Source organism: Natrix helvetica (genome assembly GCF_964273705.1).
Source record: "Natrix helvetica genome assembly, chromosome: 16".
NCBI lineage: Eukaryota > Metazoa > Chordata > Lepidosauria > Squamata > Natricidae > Natrix > Natrix helvetica.
In genome coordinates this window covers 97,562-120,806 of record NC_138563.1, presented here as the reverse complement: position 1 = coordinate 120,806, position 23,245 = coordinate 97,562, and the positions used below count along the sequence as shown (strand labels likewise).

At 45.2% G+C, this 23,245-nt stretch overlaps 1 protein-coding gene across 2 annotated transcripts; it reads right to left on the bottom strand.

Annotated features, from left to right (window-relative positions):
- Positions 1-1,242: 1,242 nt before the first annotated feature.
- OTUD7B (OTU deubiquitinase 7B) lies at positions 1,243-23,229 on the bottom strand. Of its 2 annotated transcripts, none has more exons than XM_081967769.1 (12): positions 23,021-23,229; positions 12,263-12,404; positions 11,620-11,790; positions 11,185-11,433; positions 9,574-9,675; positions 9,034-9,161; positions 8,638-8,750; positions 8,139-8,266; positions 6,822-6,971; positions 6,497-6,611; positions 5,757-5,841; positions 1,243-5,042 (listed from the first exon to the last, which is right to left on the bottom strand). In XM_081967769.1, the coding sequence occupies exons 2-12, from the start codon at positions 12,345-12,347 to the stop codon at positions 3,720-3,722; spliced, it is 2,649 nt and encodes an 882-aa protein (XP_081823895.1). In that variant the 5' UTR covers positions 12,348-12,404; positions 23,021-23,229; the 3' UTR covers positions 1,243-3,719. The 2 variants fall into 2 exon arrangements, with proteins under 2 accessions (XP_081823895.1, XP_081823894.1); XM_081967768.1 differs by having other exon boundaries at positions 11,620-11,809; positions 23,021-23,155.
- Positions 23,230-23,245: the final 16 nt, after the last annotated feature.

Sequence of the window (23,245 nt, the reverse complement as noted above, 5' to 3'; positions counted from 1 at the left end):
TTGGTTAAAAAACTACAGCAAAATATAGTCGTACTAATTCTTAGAAACATTATTACCTAGTAACACATAAAGAAGACAATTCTGGAGCAAAGTAAACAGAAATTACAACAATGTATTTAAATAATTTTTTAAAAAATATTTTTTATTGTCAACAACTGGAGAATTAAATCAGGTCAATTAATTCTTAGACAACTAGCAGAAAAAAACTAACAGAAAACCTTTCTATAGAGTTTCTACATGCTGGTTAAAGTTATACCCTGGGCATTTTTATTTAAGGTCATTCTATTTTTGTCAAACTAAAATGAAACAAATTGAGACATAATGTCAGAATTAATCATAAAGGAACTGAAGCCAAAATGACTGGCCAGTGAGGCCCTTTCTTTTGCTGTGCAAAACATCATTGTGCATAAAAATGGGAAAAGTTTATTTTGAGCATGGGAATACTTGGAATATTAAAATAATTTTAACTATTTGTAGAGTCCCACAAGTGTCTGTCAGAATCCACAGTCACATCACTAATAATGCATGCCTTGCCTCAATCTGTGGTCTCTGCATATGTGCATCCATATCCATAGGGAAGGTGGGAATAAACCAATTGTTAAATTTCTCAGAGTGTGCCATAAACGTTTTCCTCCGGCAGAGGGAGCAAGACCACAAACTTCTCCCTTGAAAAACTGTTTACTGTAGTGTCCCTTCTACTAAATTAAAAAAGGTGCTTGGGAAACTCATCTGCTTATATTTCTGCTCAAGAAAATAATGGTTAAAAAGGTACCTTAAAATATATCCACTGCATTCAATTTATAGCTGCATAGACAATGAATATAAAGGGGATGGTTTTATTATTTCAATAAATAGTACTTTTAACCTTTGTTTTTTAATGAAAAAAGAGTGCTGTTTCACCATAAAGGAAACAAACCTACACTTTCAGAAAAATAGAAGAAGGGTCGGGAAAGGGAAAGTCAGTGAACAACTATACCAATTCAAACTTGATCTGGTAGGCAGAAGTTAAATAATGAGAATTCACTGTTACTAAGGCGGAGAGGTTTTGGAATTAAAATTCTGGTGTTCATAGAAAAATATTTTTCAAATAGAGGTTTTTAAAGTGTTCACTTTATCTTGATGTACAAAAATGCTACGATCTATGAACCCAATTGCTATAATAATTATAATACTAGTTATAATTAAAAAGTGATCAGCAACAAACTGTCAAGGTACAATCTCAAAACTACTAGTTTGGAAAAGCAAAAAAAAAAAAAATCACACAGATCTCTAGAAAGAGGTCTTACTACTTGGAAAAAAATATATGGGAAGGGGGAATTCTGCATATATGATGTCTTCCAGACAGCATATGTGCATTTCCAAACAAAAATTTTGGGGAGGACATTCAATTTAGCGAAAGTGATTAAATACAAAGTAGTCCAATGTCACGGATAGGACTTCTTGTGATAACTAAACATCTTAAACAACCAGCACTGAAAAGTGACACAGAGAATCATAAGAATCATGCAACCACCATTGCTGCTGCCCTCATAAAAATAGATTTAGGATAGTTAATTTTTGAAGAAATGTGTAGTTTTAAAAAAAGGCTACTTTGAGCTCAGCTACTCTATACAGCCACCAGCCAACTGAACAAGCTCTTCCTCAAATACGTTTTTAGTCTTTATCAAACCACAAAACTGCTTGAAATATCAAAATTGAACATCCAGAATTGGGTTTTCAGATCATATGAATTATAATCTCCAAATATCCACCTACTGTCAAATTTTAAGACTGAAATTATTTTTTCTGATCACAATGTAAACATTTATGTTGCCTAACAAGAGAAATACATGGTTTTATTTTTCTTTTGCTCCTGGTTTTACCCCTCTGCATATCCTGGATTTTTTTTAAAAAAACCTTTTCCCTATTATGGGGCTCTGAAATTAAGGAATCTATCATCTTCCAAGACAGCTTTTAGCAAGAGGGGTGGATGGACTATCAGCTGTGAGTGCAAATCCATCTTGTGTGTCTCAGCTTTTCTGCAAGCCCCACTTTAATTTTATATCATGCAGCAGATCCTGACAAATTTAACACAGCAATACATACATATTTGCCTCTTAATAGTGCTCCTTTCTCAAATAAAATTATCTAGGAAAGACACAAGAAAGTGCCATGTTATTTCATATTGGGCTACTGTCCATGTTAAGGCAGTGCAAGAAGTATTAAAGAAAGCCATGAGTGTTGGGTTATTATTTAAAATATTAAGTACACTTGCAGTTCTCTGTCCCAACTCAGCAGCTCTTGATGGAAAATAATTGCATAGTTTTATACTCCCAAAGGAGCCCAAAAAAGAAAGAAAGAAAGAAAGAAAGAAAAACGTTATCCACCACTCAAAATTCAGTCAAAATATAACTGGCATATATATGTCTATGTGAAATATCTGATTAGGAGGGCGTTTTCTTTATTTATTGGAAAAATATTTGCAACAAATGCTGCAACACTAATGTGTTTAAAAGCACAAATGGTGCTTTTAAAATATACCAATATTTCTGAAGGCTGGAGGTGATGGGAAGTTAATGTACTGCGTTAGAAAACCCGCAAGGAACAAAGAATAATTTCTGTCTTATGTTCCCCCAAAGTCAGATTTTTTTCTATATAGAACAGAGGTAGTCTGGGATAAAATAGCTTGGACAGGAAGAAGGTTGTTCTCTGCAGACAAGAAAATATTACACAGATGTATCTTCTGATGCTTTTAAAAGTAGCTGGAGCAAAATCAGATAGCTAAGGATTCTTGCCGTGATGCCTCATTACCACCTTTCATCTCCCTGTTCAAAGCTGCCTGCAGTGGTTTATTGCTCTTATTAAAGCCCCACTGATTTCCCTCCTGGTCTCCAAAATTCTACTAAAGTAGTTTGATTCCATCAAGAACAGCTTCGTTTTTCAATTAAAACTTTCTCTCCTCAATACAAACAACACCGTGACTTGATTCCGTCCCACCTAGCACATTCGGCTCCTGACAAGAATTTTAAAATATATACTTAAAAGAAAAAAAATCTCTGGAGCCCATCTCTTAACTAACTGAAGCTAAGACTAGCTAGAACAGGCATGCTCAGAAGACCAGACAATTGTGGGAAAAAGATGGGTGGGTTTGGAAGGAGGCAGCATCAGAAGAACAGGGAGGTAACTGAACTTGACTCACTCCTCAGAATACTTCCTTTCCAACACGGCCCCTGTGCAGTGTCAGAATGCCCCAGAGACATAGAAATAGTCATAAAAAAGACATGAAACTGTTAAAGAGCCTGCAAATTTCAGGCATTAAGCAAAATCTGAGGATACTCATTTTAATCCCTTTGAAATAAAAATAAAAAATATGTTGGAGGATGAGCAAATAAGAAGAGGCCTTTTGTCATTGTTTTTCTCTAATCTTGGAATTCAAAGCTTTGGTCTAGAGGAATTGCTTGATTCAACAACTACAGTCTTGCACAAAAATGCAACCTCCCTGAATTCTACCCCCACCTTCCAGGGAAATGTCCCCAACACATTATTCTAGCAGCCCTTGCTCTTCAACATGGAGTTTGCTTCTAGGAAGTCAGGGGTTCTGGTTCCCCCACTCCCACCAGCAGCTTACCAACCCCAACTGGCCAACTCTTCCCCTTAATGGGAGGGGAACGGGGGTAGAGAAAATTATTGCATTCCCCATATCTCATGGGTCCAGATATGAAGCACACATCTTTGTTTCTTCAGAACCGATGTATCAGTGTCTCTTTCTCCTGTTCTTTGCGTCTCAGCTCTTCTTTGTAACAACATGAACAGAAATTTCCAGTCTCTGGATGTCCATAAAAACTGCAGTTGGGCTGTTTGCATTTAGTCTGCTGTACATTGTACAGCAGCCATGCTTTGCTTCGATCACCCTGCACAACTTTTGGAGAGCTACCATCTGGCTCTGTGCTTTCTTGATAGCCATTGCTGGACAGAACTGGGCAGGAAGAGCCCTCACAATCCACCTCCGCATAACTAGGTGGCATATCCATCTCTGTGGTACAGAAGTGTCCCACCTGCTGGGAGAGGTGGGAACGGCTCTGTGCGCACTGCCTGGGCAGCGTAGCGTAAGAGGGAAAAGGAGCACAGAGGCCTCCAGCCACTTGTCTTCGGCCATCTTGGTAAGTAGGAGGATAGGTGCTTTCTACATTGCTCATCAGAGAAGGCCGGGGAATGGTGAAGACTCCTGAGTGGCCAGTGGAAAAACTGGATATTTTAGTACCCACTGTGGCCAGATCTGAGCTCTGGAGACTGTATGGCGTCAGTCCTGGGTGGTCCATGGAGTTCAGCAGAGTCTCTTCTCCTTTGAGAGGATTGCCTTCCAAGTCCATCTTTTTGGCAGCTCCCACGTTGCCCAGTGCCACCATCTTCTTCTCGGCTTCCTTTTGTTTCTGCTCTGCAGAATAGCGCTCCTCCGCATCCAGGAGATACCGCTGGATCATCTCCTCTTGGTACTGGTGCCGGTGACTGGTCTTCAGCTGACTGGCAAAGATGAACTTGCGCTCCCCTTGCATGGTGGCTCGTAGGATGCTCAAACTCAACTTGACGTCACTGCTGTATTTGTAGTTATCGGCCTGCTTTTCTGAAGATGTCCTAGCTGGACCCGACTTCTCTGGAAGAGCCAAAATATCTCCAGAAGACGCCTCCTCCTTACTTCCTTTCCTTATTTTTATGGAGCCTTTCTTTTTCTTCTCCAAGGTCTCCCCTTGTCCATTGGTTATTCCGCCTTTGACGGTCCGGCTATGCATTAACCCGCCCATATTTTTTTTTAGCTTGCTCCCCAGAGTTTTGCCAAAACTTCCAAGTTTATTGGCTACAGAATCAGCTCGTTTCTTCTCCTTGTCCTTTTCCCGCTCTTTCTTTGGTTTTTCTTTCTCCTTATCCTTGCTGCTGGTCTTGCTGCTGCCGCTATTGCTTGCTGAGCTGCTGCAAACTGACTCCTTATCTGAATCCCCCGAGTCTGCAGCCGATCGGATCTCATCTCCTGCAGAAGCCGTTGGAGACTCTGGCTGAGCAAGAGGTGCCTAGGGAAAGAACGGAGAGACATAGTGGTACACACATAGGAAAAGGCGGCTGTGCGGCATTAAAGAAAACTTTTCCACCGCCAAGGGAAGGGGAGACTGGGATTGGGCAGGAGAGGCTGTTCTCCATATCATCTAGTTCTACAGTAACACGGGTCTGTCTTAAGAGTGGAGCACCTTTTCCAGAAAGAAAAGATAACCATGGTTCAAATAAGGATTATACAATTCTGGACACTATAAAGACACATTTTAGTGCACGGGTAACTTTAGTATATCAATCTCTTTAAATCATAGTAGGCTGAATGTAAGTCAAACGGTCACATTGCTTGCTAAACAAGCCACCTTTGCAACATTAGCACAAAGGCCTCTTTCATCTAATTCTGCTTAGCACAATAATTTTGTCTTCGTGAGAATAATGGATTTAAGTTACAGAAAGGCACATTCTCATTGAAAAAAACTGAAGGAAAAAAAACCCCTTCCTGAACTGTTGCACACTGAAAGCAACTGTCAAGAGGGGGTGGGGGGAGATATGTTCAAGAGGAGGCTGAGCGGCCATTAGTTAAGGATTATTTAAAGTGGATTCTTGAACTGAACAAGGGGGAGGGGGTTGGACTCGACATCTGAAATAATCCAAATCTAGGATTCTAGGGAGAACGGGAAAATAATCTGAAGTATCCCTCCCATGACATGGAATTTGATTCCCTTAACATTTTTTACCTGCATTTCACAAGACAAAGGGATCCACTTTACATTCATGTAGCTGTGCAGCAAATGCAACTTGGCTTCCAGTGAAAGTGTCACACTATAAACAGGCAGGACCATGTCAAAAACAAAAACAAAATGATGCCACTGAGTTACATCGGAGCTCCTGTCCCTGGATCTTATAGAAATTCCAAGAATGAAAGAACATTCCAAATAAATAATAATACCCTAGAGAAATTATTGCACATTTCAAAACAGGAGTATCAGACTTCCTCACTTTTTTTCACTCTAATTCATATTTCAAAAGACTGCCTCTGTCGTTAGCAATTTCCCCTTTCCCAGCCTAAAGCCACGCACAGAAAATCAGGAGTCAAGGTGGTTCAAATGTGTTTTTTTTTTCCTCAGCTAAGCTCCTCTACAAGAATCTGAAGTGCTAACGGTCAAAGGAGCCAGGCGGCAGATAGGAGCCCACGGAATTCAAGGTGGGCTGGACTCAGATCTCTCGTGGGTGTGCAAAGGGCCAGAGGCTGATGATGCCCTGACCCCCCCCCCCCTCCCTGGGGGGCTCCTCCTGCACCTAACCTCTCCTCTCTTGCATGATTCTTTCCATTCCTTCCATTTCCATACTGTTCTTTACCAAGACCTGTTTCTCTGGAAGTCTGTTTGTCCTCCCTTACTCCTTTCAAGCTCCAATATGAAATCCAAAAATGTAGAAACTCAACGTTTCTCCTACACTGAGCTCTCCTTTTATTTACCTTGCCAATTTGACGTTGTCATTGTCATCTTTACCCCACTCCCAGTCTTTCCCAGGATCCACTGCAAAGTGTACCGGAAGCAGTTTGTGTTCAGAGTCTGTCAGAGGGATCACAGCTAGGTTGAAAAAGGGAAAAAAAGAAACAATTTCCTTAAGGCCCCTAAAAACAGAATTTGGAGTTGGGAAAGCAGGAAAACTACCAGCAAAAGAACCAGCCATGTGTTTAATGAAAAGGGCTACCGAGGGGACCATGTTTTTACAGGGTCCAAGACGGAGAGCAAGGACAGAAGAAAGGTTAACAGAGCAGCAACCTGTTTTGTGCACACCTTGTTCCTTGATGGGCTCCTTTTGCTCCATGGACACCAGGGCTGAGAAATGGGCTTGATCGTAGGCCAGAACCAATGGGGAACGATGGCATTTGCTGGCAGGAACTTCCAGAGGCAAATAAATGCCACCAAAAGGGATAGGAGCAAACGCTGGAAAGGAGAAAGAAGCCTCTGGTGAAACCTCGCTCCTCAGTTGCCAGGACCACCACCACCATCATCACCATCATCATTCTCACTAAGAGAATGGGTGCACCGGCAGGGAGTTGCTGAGGGAAGTTGGCAAAAAAGGTCAAGAGAGGGGAGGACTTACATTAAATGATGTAGAGACAGAAAGAACTGCCCTTTGTGATCTATTCTGTGTCTGTGTGCTTTTCCTGGAAGATTCAAAGAGTTATGCCTGTGCTACATGCAGGCTGGTGCCTTCCCTGGGAGAAAAGCACAACTGTCCACCAGGCCATAATCTTATCAGAGATAACAAGGAATTCCTGGAACGGATGCAGGAAGCACTTTAGAGGTTCAACGGTACCCGGAAACCTCTCAGAACATAGAAGAAAAGTAGATGGTGGGGACAGAGAGATGGAGAAATGAGACGCAAAGTCCCAAGGTCTTCAGAAAGGGCTTCCTTGGACTTTCAGAAAAGATCTCCAGCCTCCCTTGCAGAAGGGGTTTCCTGGACCCCCTCAATGGTTGGGGGAAATGGTGTCTGTGGCTTGGAGAAGAAGACTAGATGGAAACATAATTGCGGTCTTCTTCAAGTATCTGAAGGGCTACAATGGAACAGATGGGACAAAACTATACAGAATTGCTCCAGAGGACAGGACAGAAACCAGTGAGTTCAAATTTCAAGGAACCTATTCAGGAGACTGCCAGGGGAGGGGTGGGCCCTCCTTTGCTGGAGACCCTGAAATAGTGATTGGATGGCCACTTGTAAGGAATACTGCCATACGGGATTTCTACACTGAGCAGACGCTTCAATAATCTGTAAGATCTCTTCCAAACCTTATATTCAATGACTAAGTAAACTATGGACACTGAGAAAACACTCAATTTTTACTATGAAATCAAAAGTAACCACTGAGACTACTCTGCGTCTCTACTCTTCCTTGTCTTGACTCCTTCTTCCAGCCAGCTCTTGATTGTCAATATCATTTGCAATGGAAACTGCGTCTCGACAGCCTTTTACAGAGGCTTCCCACTGAAAGAGTTACTACTTGGGGCCTTTTTCTTTCCAAGTAAGCAGCATACTGAAAATAGCAACTGGCACTACCAAGGCAGATCACAGCTGCACTTTCTTAATGCACCTCATTGCACTGTTACCTTCTCCTCCAGAATCTCGCAACATCGTGTCTGCCACAACCACAATGGGCCTCTTCAATACATGGGAAAGGACAAAAACATGGAATTCTTCCAGGCTCTCGTACACAGGCTCCTCAGATCCTTCAACCCTGATGAAAACAAACCAAAACGCATGGGGAAGAGATGACGTTTAACATTCTGCATGCTGAACCACTGTATCACACACCCCTTTCCTGTGTCACTTAGAAGGCAGCAGGCGCTATGGATTGGAGCCAGCAGCCCTTGGAATAAAGACTGGCCTATGATACATACGTGGCCAAGACAGGCATAAATTGCCATTCGGTGGGAATTGACGTAGGTGGCATAACCAGGTGCAGTTTTCTGCCGCATGCGCCTTCACAAACAAGCACGTTTATTTCCATTTGAGAATCTTTTTAAGGGCCCATAGGTATGCCCCCACCCACCCATAGCTGAAGTCCTGGGCATTGCAATATCTTGCTTAATGAAATGTCCTGCTTACCCTCCACAGTTCCCACTGTTGGTGCCGTAATGCATGCGGGGTTCGCTTGAAGCCAATTTGATCAGCTCATTCCACTCTTTTTGCCACTCTTCTTCTGTGTATACTAGGCCAGACTATAATATTGGCAGAGAGAGTGAAGAGAGTAAGGGATCTGTATGCAAACAAAACATCTCCTCTCGATCATCCTATTTTAGAGGGATTTATACTTCAAGATTATCCCCCAAGACTGGTCTGGGAGGAGCTGCTGCATTTAGATGTTTAGAAAAGAGACCCCCGTCTTTGACAGTTGAGAGAGTGAGGCTTCCAAAGGGACCCCAGGCTGAATCTCAGGCTAAAGAATCCCCTTTTTGGAACAAAGCAGAGAACCGGTCCTCAAAGGCCGCTCCAAACTGTTACCTCTTTGTTTTGCTGGGTCTGCTGCCACCTCCAGCGCCGCTTCAGAGCCTCCCTCTCCGCCCCTCTGTCCATCAGGGCGTAAAGGCATTTGCGGAGCATCAGATCCCTGTCGTGGAAACCCCACATACCTGGAGGTGGTCAGGAGGGAATAAGAAATAAGTTATCCTTTGAAGGCATGTTTACTTGGGCCCAATCCCATGTCCCATTGGGCCTAGGTCATACACATGAATGCTTTTGATTTTGGTTTACTTTAATATTGGTGGCTTACAGCACCCAGGAACCCCAGCTGATGGAGGAGGAGGAGGAGGAGGAGGAGGAGAATCTGGGACATGCAGCCTGAGAAAAGGGCTCAAAAAAGGCTACTCAAAGAGATTCTGTGGTAACTTGAGGTATTTGTCATTCTTACCAGGAAACTGTAAACATCATAAGCTGTTGCTTATGGAAGGAAGGAAGGAAAAAGAAAGGAAGCCAGGGCCCAGCTGCCTAGCAACAGAAGGAATGCACAGAATAAATGTGTATTTTACGACCGAAAGATCCTACCTAGTGATGCAGCATGAAGCAGGCAATTTCCATCCCCCGTTGTTGCCAAGGGAAGCAGCCTCTGACAGCTGGGATCTACGTTGGCCCACCAGTTCAGACGGCCTAGGCAAGGGGAGAACCGACGTGTGTATATACATACTAAATACAAACACATGTTCTGCATTTTATGGGTTGGAGCATTTCAAGTACATGCTGCTATCCTCATTTGGCCTAATTTTTGCATTTAATGAGTTGTTCCTCGCTATTATGGAAAGAAAGAAGAATTTCTTGGAGAGTCACAAAACTTTGACTCTTACCTACTATACTACAACAGCTACTTACTTGAGAGACAAAAGAGGTGACAGAAAAAGAAAGACTCTGCTGGACCTTAAAACTAAACTGGACATGAAGATTACCGGACTGAGTCATACAAAGCCAAACAGACGAGGGGGAGAGTTAGCAGCAAACCAACCAGATCAATCTTTCCCTTATAACTAGAGCAAAACTTCTGATCTCGCCTTAAATATGGCAATAACTGTCCCCAGCTTCCTTTAAAAAAAAGGGATGGAAGAAATAACAAAATATCAGGGTAGCCCAGCAAGACAGGCAAAACAGCATTTCTCAAGAAGAACTGGCTCCTCCCAGGAGACTCAGAAGAAGAGAAGCTTTTGATTAGAATGATTAATCTCGGGCAATAAACCCCTTGCTTTCCCTGGAATCGTTTAACAGGCTGGAGATCAGCTACGGGTCCTCCGTCGTCCTCCACGAGAAAGGGTTGGAAACAGACATGATTGGCCCTCAGCCACCAGCCTTCCTAAACAGACCAGCCACTCCCCATTTCGGTGGCCTGCAGCACAGCCAAGTCCCACCCTGTCACTGAGCAGCAGAATTCCACACAGCAACAGAGATAAAGCCAAATCTTAGGAAAGCTAAAATACTGTTCACTGCAAAAGGATTTTTATTTTGTCTATTTCTTTTGGGTACATCATCCTTTTTCTGCTACACACACACACGCACACGCACACAGACACACACACGGGTGCTAGAGGCTTACATCATTGTCTTCCTAAGCAATAGCAGATTATGCCTGAAAGCAACATAAAGGCATTCCTGATCGCAAGACAAGAAACTGCCTGAACATCTTTTCTAAGTTGGACAATTTTAAAGTCCAAGTAACCTTAAATCTTATCACCTTAAGGGAGTAAGCCAGAAGACATTGTGATGAAAGGAAAGCCCCAGAAGGTGTATTTTTCCTCTTCTTAGTTTTGAGAATGCTGTCGTGTGCTGCAATTTTCAAATTCCCACCCCAGAAAACACATCCTAACAGATCAAAGGAAGAGGAACCAGAGTGAGAATGCTAATCTCTGAACCTGCATAGAATGGAGGATGGTTTAAGTCAGCAGGGACTGAAAATGAAAGCCGCTCTTTGATGTAGGTGGTTCTGGGGCATTTTGAATTAAAGCACCCTGGTGCTTGGCTCTAAGAACTACAGGCCCAGGAAGCAATGGCACAAAGAGGATACCTAACCTATCATTTTTTCCAGCTTTTTAATTGAGCACGATCCTCAGGAAGGGCCAAGGAGAGGTTAAGCCTTTGCATCTCCTTTCCGAAAAGCAGCAACTCTCTACTCACCAGCCTGTTCCAGTGCCACCAGCATCGATTGCTCAATGAGATCCCGCTCAATGAAGTTCCGGAAGTCTTCACTGTAAACATTCAGGTCAGGGAGCTGGAAGGTACAGATCGGCATCTCCAAGAGGTGCTCGCTGCCGCCCCCGCCGCCGCCACCACCACCACCACTGCCACCATTGCTGGAGACGTGGGAGCGAGCCAAGGAGACGATGGTAGAGCTGGCATGGGAAATGCCTCGGGACAAGCGCTTCTCTGAAAACAGAAGAGGAAGGGGAGCGGCTGCAGAGGCGGCATCCTTGTCCTCTCCGGACTGTGGCAGGAACTCAAAGGCAGGGAAAATTCACCACCTTCCTGCGGGTGCTGACTCGCTTTCCTTGGGGAGCAAAGAGTGCCTCTATCCATAAAGCAACCATTTTCAGCACCAGGAGAGGCACTTACCTTGAATTATATCATCTTGGCGCTGCAGCTGCGGACGGACACTCCGGGCAATCTCCTTCTCCACAAATTTAAAAGTGCGACCGTCATTGAAGGAACGGGGCAGGACCCCGGCATGGACCTGCCTCAGCTGCTCAAAATCATTCAGTGCAGCATTCAAGTCCCAGTTTTTCCCTAGGAAAAGGAAACAAGCCTAAGCAGGTTTTAAAAAGCCAAGCCAACCTTCTCCGCTTCTCCTTCATAGGAAAATTTGGGAATCATCATCACCACCACCACCACCACCACCATCTAAAGGAAGTTTCCCCGATCTCAGCCTTTTATCTCTGTTTTCTCTAAATTTCTAGAAACAGAGGCGCTTAACCCTTTCTGCCCATTCAGGGAATCATCATAAGCATAAGTATTTCACAGGAGGAAAACTGTCACGGACGGAGACTTAGGAGATACCCAACTATAGAATAAAATCCTATAACAAAACCCCACCTCAAGACGGGAAGCTTTTGGGTGAGCTGTAGATAATCATATATAGCCGGTTGTGGCATTTTCTGAGATGACCGTGTTATTTTGCAACTCAGAAAGGGATAACTAAAATGCAAGAGTCGAGGGTGGCGGTAAAAAGTGAAAACCATCTTCAAACTGAAGTTTTTACCTTCAAGCAAGTCTCTTGCCAATCCCGGCTCTGCCCCCGTTGAGCGAACAAAATCCGAGAGGACGACATCCATATCCAGGGTCATGAATTCCTTGAAGGTGGCTGGAACTGCAGGGACATCTAGCCGGGACAGTTTTTCACTCTAGAGAAGAAAAAGAGGTGGTGGAGTCTGGCCGGTTGCTACAAAGGTCATCCGAGAGATCTGCCCCTTTGAGTCAGTGGGAGGCCAATGAAGTTGCATCCTCTCACAGCATTGTCTCCCTGACCCCTCATCCACCAAGACAGAAGCCCCGCCTGGCAGCATGAGACTGGAGCAACAAGGGGACGGGTGGAATACTCGGCCTTCGGAGATGTGAGGCCTTCCGATGGGCCTTCAAACCTGGCTCTCCTGGCCGGCCTAGGCCTCTGATGGGGGTGGCCTATGCTGGGGATGGCTGGCAGGCTGGATTCCACCCTCTTGGCCTTCATTTTCTAGCTGTTTCCTTAATCCTAATTGTTTTCTGTTTGTAAGCTGCCCAGCATTATTTCAACAGTTAGGTGTGCAGCGTAGAAGTGCAATCAATAAATACACAAACAAGCAATTCTGCTACTCCCTGCATCTGATGATGCTTTAGCTAGAGTTGCCTGACCCAGCTCCACTCCAGATAAAGGACCACCATTTCCACTTCTGGGCAAGGTTTTGCTTTAGGCCTAAGCCACCTGCCAAAGAGCAAGGGGCAGAATGGTCAGTACGCACATCCCATCATGAAACACAGGTTGTTCTCATTTAATGACAGGCAACCTTAAGCAAAGCATTCGCTAAGCGAAACTGCAACTATGCTTGTGCTTGCTCCACTTACTCCAGCTTTTTTTTTTCTGTACAGACCTGTGAAGGTCATAAATGTGAAATTGCAAAGTTACTTTTTCAGTCACTAAACAAGTCAATGCTAAATGTCTATCTGTAGTTCTCAAGACATTATGCTTGAAACTGCAAAACAAATGCTGTAAACGATAATTTTAAAAGCACCGAATAAAGACATCCTTGTATTCTCAGTTCTACCGGGCAAGAATAACTTTGGCATCTGGAAGAGCTTCAAAAGGCCAAGAACACTAATTAAAATGAAAGCAAATAGATATTTCCATAAAATATAAATCAGATTCCAATAATCAAACATGAATTTAAACTAGCAGAAAGAGGCGGCTTTTTCAGCAAGAATGGCAGAAAGGCAAATGGATGTTGGTTTCCGATGGATTGAAAGTTCTCTAGAACTTCTGTCCTTACTTACCAAAAGGATAATTCTCCCTATAGTGGAATTTCAGAGGCCGTTCACACCAGAAAGAACCTTAAGAATATTTCTGCATGCTTTTAATTCAGATTTCTACTGGAATAACTACATTCATTTGCATTTGTTATTTTCGCTATGAAAAAGATGAACAATGCTGCTATAAGGAGATCTCCACTCCTTACAAGACACCACCAATAGCAATCTTGAAGACTGTTTTGCTAAACCCTGCTTAGGCAGCCGGCAAATTGCACTATAAGTGGTCTACAGCTGATCAGGTTTGCCAAGAAAGAAAGATTTACTCTTGCCCTGGAAATCCGAAAACGTAGTAGAGAAAAGGGAGGGAGGGAGGGAGGGAGGGAGGGAGTCCTTATTAATTTCTTGTCCTTGTCCGGCCAATTGCCAAACTTCAATCTCAAATTTTCCCCCAAACCATGTAATCCTTGATAGAAGAAAGTAGTTTGCTCCACAGCCTTATAATCAGCACTTTCCTGCCCTCGCTACTGCTTTGCCTCAAATACACACCCACATACCCAAAACATGTTACGTTATTCCACTCCCTCTTACAAAGTTCCAAAGTAATTGGAAAGAAATTTTTTCCTGTCTGTTGCCCAGCGCAACAAAAGTGAGAAGTACTGAAAGATTCAGAGGGGGAATGATAAGTGGACTAGACTGCTGACTGATATCTCCCATTAGAAATACTTTCATTGTTGCTTTTATTAACTATTGTTGCAATCTGACCTCAGTCTTTAAATTGGGGAACAAACCCTAACAAAACTCTTAAGAATTGTGATTTTGGGTGTTTCCCCCTCCCCACTCTCAGGCTCCAAACAGAGGAGGAAGAGAAGTGCCCCTGCTAAGAAGCCCCTCCTGGGTTAGCTGTCTCTAAAGATCCCACTGACAAGTCCAAGCTTTCTTCTCCAACCAGGCCCAGCAGTAACTTCTCTGCTGTGTCCGAGAGAGGAAAACAAGAGGGCAGCGATTCTGTTGCAAAGAATTTGCTGGTTTGGCTTTTGTCATGCCTGACTTGCTACATCCCTGGATCAAAAATAACACCTCAAATGACCAACAGATTTTTCGGGTGTGTGGTAGGTACATAGAGGAGATAGGAACGTGCCAAAACCTTTACATCTATAAACACAAAAGTATCAACAAACAGGCACTTTTCTTGACTTTCCTTAATTTGCACATCCACAAGAATTATATTTTAATCTCGTCTGCAGGAGGAAACAAACCAGCAGCAGGCACCATTCCCAATGACTTGGCAGGGGACGACAGTGCTATGCCCTGGTAGCCGGACATGCTGATGCTAAGATATCAAGAATGCTACCTGTGCCATATGGATAGTGCTACAGTTCTTTGGCTACCTACCTAGAACATACACAATGGTAGAAAAAAAAGGGGGGCTCTATGGAACAAAGCAGCAGATTTTGGTGGACGTAGGAGAGTAAGCTGTGCCACTCGCTGTCATGCTTTTGAATTGAAGAAAATGAATTGTTATCAATATGAAGCATTGAGCTCTATCTTTTAGGCTGGACAATAGAGAAGTAAAAGGAAAGTAGAATTGGGCCACCTTGCCTTAGAAGTTGGTTAGACAAAACGTCAGATTGACTTTTAAACAGAAGACAGTCCAAGAGGCTAGGAGAAGATAGGGGAGAAGTTCTAATAATAAGATAATTTCCCCATCTTTAAAACCAGGTATACTATCCCTGGGAGATTCAAGAAGAATGATCTGCTATTGAAAGAAATATATCTTTTTGTAACTGTGCTAAAGTCTCTAGTCTTAATTCACCTTCCAATCAGACACAAAGCCACCAAAGCAAAGAGGGATTCTCCCAATAACCTGTTTGAAAGCTGTATACGCATGGCCAGTGACGGTATTTAACTACCAGTCACTTCTGAAGAAGAAGCAACCCAAAAAATCAAGTATCGTAACTGCATACTAAGTGAGCCCTAAGTTTTTCCATTCATCCTTTGTGCAGGCAAGCTTGGAAACTCAATGTGTGTATGATCTGCATCATCAGTCCTGTAATAATCTTTCTTTCTTCCCTCCCTCCTTCCCTCCCTCCCTCCCTCCCTCCCTCCCTAGTCTGGGTTTAAGTATGGTTACAGTTACCATAAGCAGTTCCATCAATCTTGAGGACCCCAAGATTCTCCAAAACACATAACCGTGTCGCTTGCTATTATCTCACAGTGATGGTCTCTGTGCAGGAGGAACTGTTTCACAAGAGCATACCTGAGTAAGTGTTCTTTTTGGATTTACTAATATAACGGTACTGTGAAGCAATTCTGGGTTCTGAAAACCAAAATTACAGTTCATATATGGCAGTAAGTCAAGGTTTATGTAGGGCAATTAGTTTAAAATAAGCCATCTTTGACAAAAGGGATAGAAGAGAAAGAATACAGGAAGCAAGCCTTCTAGAAGGAATGAAAGCGAATTTCATGGGACAAATTCCACAATGCTCCTTTATTTCTAAGGAACAAGCAAGGGAAAGGAAAAAGAACACAAGCAGTGACCAGTAATATTTTCCTTTAAGCACAAATGACTGCGTGCAACTACAGCCTGACCCTGGGCTGTCAGGAACTCAAAAGCTCAGTCTCTCTTCAGTTATGACGCAGCCTCCAAAATAGGCTTCCGGAACCACCAAAGGAGTCTTGCCAGTGGTAGGGCAGGGGGCAAGGCCATCTTGGTGCAAGGGATGGAGGAACGGCCCCTCTGGGAAAGTGACTAGCAGTGCATTGCCCTAATTCCCAGCCGTTTCATTATTTCACTTATTTACCACAAACTGCCTCCCACCCCCCCACCCCCCCCCCACCCCAAAAATAGACAAAAATAAAAAAGGGCTGTGGATCCAACCCAAAGGAGGACAGTATAACTACCACTATAAAAAATGTTCCAACGCCGTATCTTGGAAAATTGGGTCAGCATTACCTGTTCCATATCACTGATAGGAAAACCGGCACCCTAAGATTAACCTGAGATTTTTCCTGAACTTTAACCACAGCTTCTTCTCTCAGAAAAGACTGATAAGAATGTAATTAAACTGGGTGTTTCTTTTTCTCCATGTTTGTCAAAGCTGAACTTGAGCAAGAGAAATGGCAAATGCCCCCCCCCCTTTTTTTTCCCCCCAAAGAACTCCTTGAAATAGCAGGGCTTCCCAAACTGAAAAATAAGCAAACTGCCGTGCATTAACAGCACTGTCACCAGCACTGAAAGGGGGGAGGGAGGGAGAGAGGGAGAGGGGGGGGGAAAGGGGGGGTGGATGCCAATCACTTCACAAAGACCAATTACATCCACCCTCTCAGGCAGCACAGGCCTTTGCAAACCAAAGCTTCCTGGTGCCCATTTTTAACAGCAGAAAACGTGAAGCACAGAGACGGTGTGTATCCGGCCTGGTGAAGGACAAAGGTTGCCATTTCTATGAGCAAGACTGAGAAAAAGCATCTGGCAGCCTTCCTGGGCCTCTTGGCAGAGCCTGCGCAAGGCTCCAGAGCAAGTGATTCACCTCGCATGGCACCCTTTTCCTGGAACTTCAGAGGACCCATAAGGCCCTCCGTGACTTCGCCAACTCCACTCAGCTCTGAAGAGGCGCACATTAAGCACCCTCAAAGAGAAATGCGCACCAGGACACATGGGAGATGAGCCTAAGCTAGTCCAAGGAAGAAGCACTTTCACATAAACAGAAAAGGTTAGATTCTGTCCTCTGGAAATAAAGGACTCTTATTCTTTGCAATAAGAACGGGGTACAGATCTTTTCTCACCAGCAACTGTAGTTTTAAACACAGAGAAACTGTGCCAAAGAATTATTAGACACATTTTTTAAGTGAGTGATTAAAAACCACCCATATAATGAAAGAATTTTAATGGGTGCAGGAATGTTTGCTCATGGAATTCCAGCTGCATATTCCAAACTACCTGTGACTCTATATAAATTAGTAAATTGTTAGATGATTTTTATGGGATTACATTTTATGACTTCACGGAGGGTGGAGAAGTCCACACCCCCATTGGGTCCAACTCCATAACCTCTGCCTCACAGCGGGGAAACGATACACATTTATCAGGCTTTTTTTCAATTTGGCCAGCATTATGTATAAATTGTGAATATTTCCCTTCACCTTTCGTGCCAAAAAGCAGGCACAATGTAAAACATACGGGCACCATGTAAAATGGAAAGTGATGCCAAATGTTTTCCATTTAATTCTCTTCAATGCCAGTTACTGAATCTTAGCTTTTTAATAACAAAAAATAGATTTACTTATATTTGATCTGAGTAGGAGGAGGGCAACAACGACATGGGTGAGATCTAGTAAAGGCTAAGGAGAGCTAAGCATCTTAAAAAGCAGACACAGCACAAGATCAAATGAAGTCTGATCTTGAATGCTATTCAGAAATACATTTCTTCGTAAGTCCGCAAATCATTTTGCCTTCCCCCCTCCTTATCTAGGTACATCAGATGTAGCCTGGCCCAAATGTGGGGGTTTCATCTACAGCCCCTTGCCATGAATTTTTAAATCCATCCTCCAGCAGTCAATTGCAAATTTAGCAACGCTCTATGCAGCACTCCCAATATAAACATTCACCTTTGCTGTAATCCCACTGGTATCCAACCTTCACCCACAAAAAAAATGTTCCCAGTCATGGATTAATTCCAATCCATGTATAATCCAACAGCCAAACAGGATACAGTTTTATAAACCAGGAGATCCTTAACGGTGAAATATGTTTATAAAAGTTTAAGAAGGCTACTAACTTCCTGAGGACGTAATTGTGAGGCTTGCTGACTCCCCTCTTTAAGAGTAGCTATTTCTGAGCTTTGAAAAGATTCTTGACAGGCAGAAAGCTAAGTGCTGTTTTTTTCTCTTAGTTTTCTGCAGGAAAGATGACTGGGAGGTCGTATCTTATCGAAAATTCCTGTGCATCAAATGTCGAAGAGGCTCTTTGGTAGAGGAGAATGCTAGAAAAATTCACATTTGTTGATTGAAAGGTGAGGAAGAGTCCCCCCCCCCTCACATTATGGCTTTAGCAATAATTGCCTTCAGGGGGGGAAAAAACCCATCGGTTCCTTCTTCTGCTGCCAATCACATGCCAGGTTAAAGGAAAAGGGATATGAAGGAGGATCGGCCCATTTCTTTATTTATCTGCTTTCTATAGCCACTCTTCTCAACAAATGATTCTGAGTGGCATACATTATAAAACAAAAACAATTAAACTGCTATAAAATAAATATAGCTGCACCAAGTAAAACTGTTACTATACGGCTAGGAAACGCGGCCCATAACTTTATATTTCCTACTTGCTACGACCCAATCCTTTCCCATATCTCCCCAACAGAGAAGAGGCAGGAAAACCTCTGATGTGTTGGTTGGGGCTGAAGCAAATGATGTAGTATCATGCAGCAGTCCAAGATGTAAAGATACCCCAAGGTACACGTGTGATGACTATGCAGCCGCGTTATCTAACGGCAGCCCTGAAGTTGTATCATAAAGATGTGTCAAATAATTTCAGATGTACTATATAGCTCATGTTAAAGTAGTTGGACCAGGGGAGGCTAAGGACGCCATTCATAGGTTGCAAATCATTATGGTTTAATACCTTTGTCAACATCCTAAGCTAACCCATCGCCTAAATTCCAATCTTCAGGCTATTAACTCTGCCATACCAATTTGTACATAAAAACAAGCGTCCCTCTGTTTTATGCATTCAGTTATTTGCAACTATGATTTGTAGGGAAGATAGCAAGCAGCGTGGATAAAAATAAACTTTAAAATTGGATGACTAGGCTAAAACATGCAGATACTTGGAACAGTATCTATGAAAGAGAAAATCACCAATGCAACCAATGCACATAAGGCAGCGGTAAAAGTATGTAACAAATCTTTAAATGGATATGCATAATTATCAACCAGATATTTGAGTGTTTAATGCAAGCCAAATTTGCATACACATTAAAACAAAAAGTATAAAGCCTTTATTAAGATCTTAGTGAATATCTACCTACCTACCTACCTACCAACCAATGACTAAAAATGCTTGGCAATCTTCCTAACTAAAACAAATATACCCAGATGATTGTATTTTATGATTATGATCACGATTTATCACTTGCTGTTCATACGTACACTGAGAGCTTCTGCACCAGAGACAAATTCCTTGTGTGTCCAATCAGCCTTGGCTAAGAGAGAATTCTGTTCCGCTCCTGTTTCTACTTCCATTCCATTCCGGACATCCATTCAGCCAATAGGAATCCCATCAGAGTGGGGGTTTTATGGTGAGGGAACCTTCATGGAGAAGCCTTGTTTTCTTGCCTCAGTAAAAGAAAGGATGGAGCAAAGAAGGCAGCCACTCTGGTGGAAATAGGCGGCCTCCCATCAGGTTGCTGGGGAATGGGAGCAGAGGGCGGCTGCTGTTGCCCTCCTTTCCTGCGCTTGAGGCGCTTCCTGGATGCCCTGGATGGCCTGCTGAGGGGGAAAGGGCTGGACGCCACAAGGGGCTGGGCTCTCAGGTCTCCTCCTACGAAAGCACGGAACCCCTGGGCCTGTTTCACTGAAGCGGCTGTGGGAGGAAGCCGGCTGGGCTCAGGGGCTTTGCAGGACAAGAGGGATTCCAAGATAAACGGCTGTTGCCCAGCTGGATCCACAGACTCCTTCCCATTTGCCTCTGGCATACGGCAGAGAAAAATGTGCCACCCAGCTGATGTGGCCATCTATACCAGACATTCCTCTTCCACAAAATAAGCACTGAGCTTGAAATTACTTACACATGTGCCTTGGCATTAATAGATGTTTTTAAAAATCCAGATACTTACACAATCTTCATTGATTGGAATTTTAAACAGTAATTCCTCACTCTGTACAGTACTGTTATTTTACAAAAGATGCATGGAAGTTCTCACTGCTTGTAGCAATTTCTGTTCTACGAGGTGGAGGAGTCAGCACAAAAATGGCTGCAATTCTTGAGATTCCAAAGAAGCCCTACCAAATTCTCATCCTCCACAGTTAAAGTCCTAGAGATGCCTCCCACTTCAGCATTTATTCTGTTTTGAATGGTGCAATTAAGTAGCGAATGCATGAAACTGTTTAAGGTAGAGGAGAGAGAATAGAGCAGTTTCTCTGTAGTACTATATCATCATCCACATGACGGAGGCTCATCCCTACGTAGCTGCTTTCTTGAGTTCTTAGCAGTTTATTTCAGCGTCTTCTCAAGCCTCAGCCAGAGGCTGGATCAATAACGTACAAAGGGGTTCAACTGGAAGTCTGCTGCTAGAAACACACGAGAGGGCAAGATTAGGAGGTCAACGGGACCAAGCAAATATTGAGCCTTCTGGCAGGCAAGGCAGGCAGAAGAAGCTAGTCTACAAGCAAGATCAGAGGTTAAAGTGAAAGTTGACAGGTCACCTCAATCATCACTGCACTCACAGAAACGGGGAAGAGGAACTGACCCAGAACCCACACTCTGCCATTTGAATGAAACAGGTACAAGGAATTCGGACCATCCAGGATCCCCAGGGAATGGGGAGGTTAACTTAAGGACAAAGGACTCATCCCAGTTTTGGCTCTGCCTGTCGACTCACCAGACAGCTGGAAGGGCCCTGCAATGGGGCCGAGATCAGGTTTCAGCACTGCAGGTGGAGCTAGACCCAGAGGGAAAGGACCCAGGTCAGCAGAGGTTGGAGCTGCCACGTTTTAGTGCAAGGAAACTGCTTAAGGAGAATGAACGGCTGTCATCCTTCAGCAGCAGGAGCAGCAGGGCAACGAATGCAGAAGAGCCCGATCCTGTTTCTAGGTATGGGTGGAAAAATACTGCACTGCCCCAAACCCCACGAGCCAGCCACCACTGCTAGGCGCCAAGGCCGAGCTGAGCTGGCTACCTCAGCCCCATGATTCACTATAAGGACATTCCTGGCAAGGCCCTTTTCTTTCAGAAGCGCTCCTGGGATGCCGCTCGGCTGAAGAGCAGCCCTATGCAAAGATTGGCTTCTCTCGGGCACCGCTCCCACAGCCAGGCCTTTCCTAGGCAGCCTTTGTTTGGATGGGCGTGTTCTGTTCAGAGGAACAGGGCTTGACGGGCAGGCGCTCATCTGCCAAAGGCACAGAAATCTTTCTAGCCAAGCCCCGCGATTTCATCACATGAAGTTCATCACATCCCTCATTATCAAAGACTGCAGGAGCCAAGAGCCCAACTCCTTGCCCAGAAGATGCGTGCTTTGCTCCCAGGAAGACAGAGGCAGGCGACAGCGAAAGGCCAACTGCCTAGACAGCAACTGGGCACATTCAGCACTTCCCCCCCTCCCTCCTTTGAAGGCAAAAGGAAAGGACGTTTCCACTTCCAGGAACAACAACGTTTGAGGGGCTTGTCTTCTAGGAGTCAGCACGGCAGCCCTTACGTGCCTCACAGTGGAAATCGGTAACAGGGGTCCAAGGACCGAATTGTCGCTAAAGCCGCCCTTGTTCTCCAGGACAGTCACTGCAAAGCACAGGACATTCATCTCCAACAGCACCTGCTTTGGCCAGGAAGGCTGTTCACTTGGATGAAGCCCTCCCTTCCGGAAAAGCCTATTCAGACCCTCTATCCAACCAGTTGCACAGGCGGAAAACAAACCACTCCCCCCTTGTCCTCCGACATCACGTCAACTGCAAGGGACCACGCTGGGCGTCCACACCTGGCAAGCTGCTTAAGACCTTCAGGGTATCCTCCAAATACAGCCGGTTGAGGAACAGAGGCCCACTCCCTGCTGCCCAATCGGCCGGATCCCTTGCCAGGAGCAGGCTGCATGGTCTATAGAGAGCAGTCAGGTCCAAAGCCCCTCAGGGGAAAAGACACCCTCTGGAATCTCCTTCTCTAGACAGGCGAGCACCTCAGGAAACAGCCCTGCTCCTGGGGCACCTGAGGGGCGGCAACCAAGGACCGTCCCGTCCCCCTCCAGAACCACCGGGGCCCTCTCTGCCAAGGAGGCCTGGCGTGCATGGGAAGGGAGGGGGCTCCATGAAGGGGCCTCTCCAACTCTGCCAGGCGCTGCTTGTTTTCACAGCCTCCCCAAGCCCTCCGGGAAGCAGCTCCCCAGCCGCCCCTCAAACTTTCGCTTCGCTCGCGCGCAGGACCACCCTCCCCCCCCCCGGGAACCGCGGCGGCGGCTGTCATCACGCCCTCCGGACACCAGGCGAGGGCTTGTGGGGCCAAGAAGCGTCCCCGGCCGCCCGGCCCTTCTGCACCCGCGCAGCACCTCTGCTCAGAGGAGCCCGGGGGGGGGACTCCGGGGGCGGCGGGGCCCGATTCCAGCCGCCCTTCGGCGGGGAGTCCCCGGCGGGCCCAAAGCGAAAGCGCGGCAGAGGCAGCCGACTCTCGGGGGAGGCCCGGAGGACAGAGGGAGGCGGCGGCCGGTGGGGAGAGGCCGAGAAGCGGGGAGGGGCGAGGGGGACTCGGGGAATGGGCAGAAGCTGGGGACGCCCAGCGGGGAAGCGGCGCTCGCGGGGCCGACGGCTCCCCGCCACTTACCCTGTTCGTCCTCGGCCGCCGCCGCCGCCATCCCGGCCCCGAGGAGGCCCAGAGCGGGAGGCGAAACCTTGGCCGGATGGCCTCCCGGAGACCGACCGGAAGGAGCGGGGGGGAGAGGGCGGCGGCGCCCCTTCCTCGCTCGCTCTGCGCGTGTGCGTCGCTGGAGCCTCCCCGGCTCTTTCGCCCCGGAACTCCCCTGCGCTGGCTCCTCTTTTCCGCCCGGAG

What these genes read in the sequence shown, in the direction of transcription:
- OTUD7B (XM_081967768.1), bottom strand. Translation starts at nt 12,331, where the DNA reads ATGTCGTCCTCTCGGATTTTGTTCGCTCAACGGGGGCAGAGCCGGGAT. An exon ending in GGCAAGAGACTTGCTTGAAG is followed by an intron (nt 11,810 to 12,262) that starts GTAAAAACTTCA and finishes AAACCTGCTTAG; the next exon opens with GCTTGTTTCCTTTTCCTAGG. An exon ending in AACAGTGGGAACTGTGGAGG is followed by an intron (nt 8,267 to 8,637) that starts GTAAGCAGGACA and finishes TGTTTTCATCAG; the next exon opens with GGTTGAAGGATCTGAGGAGC.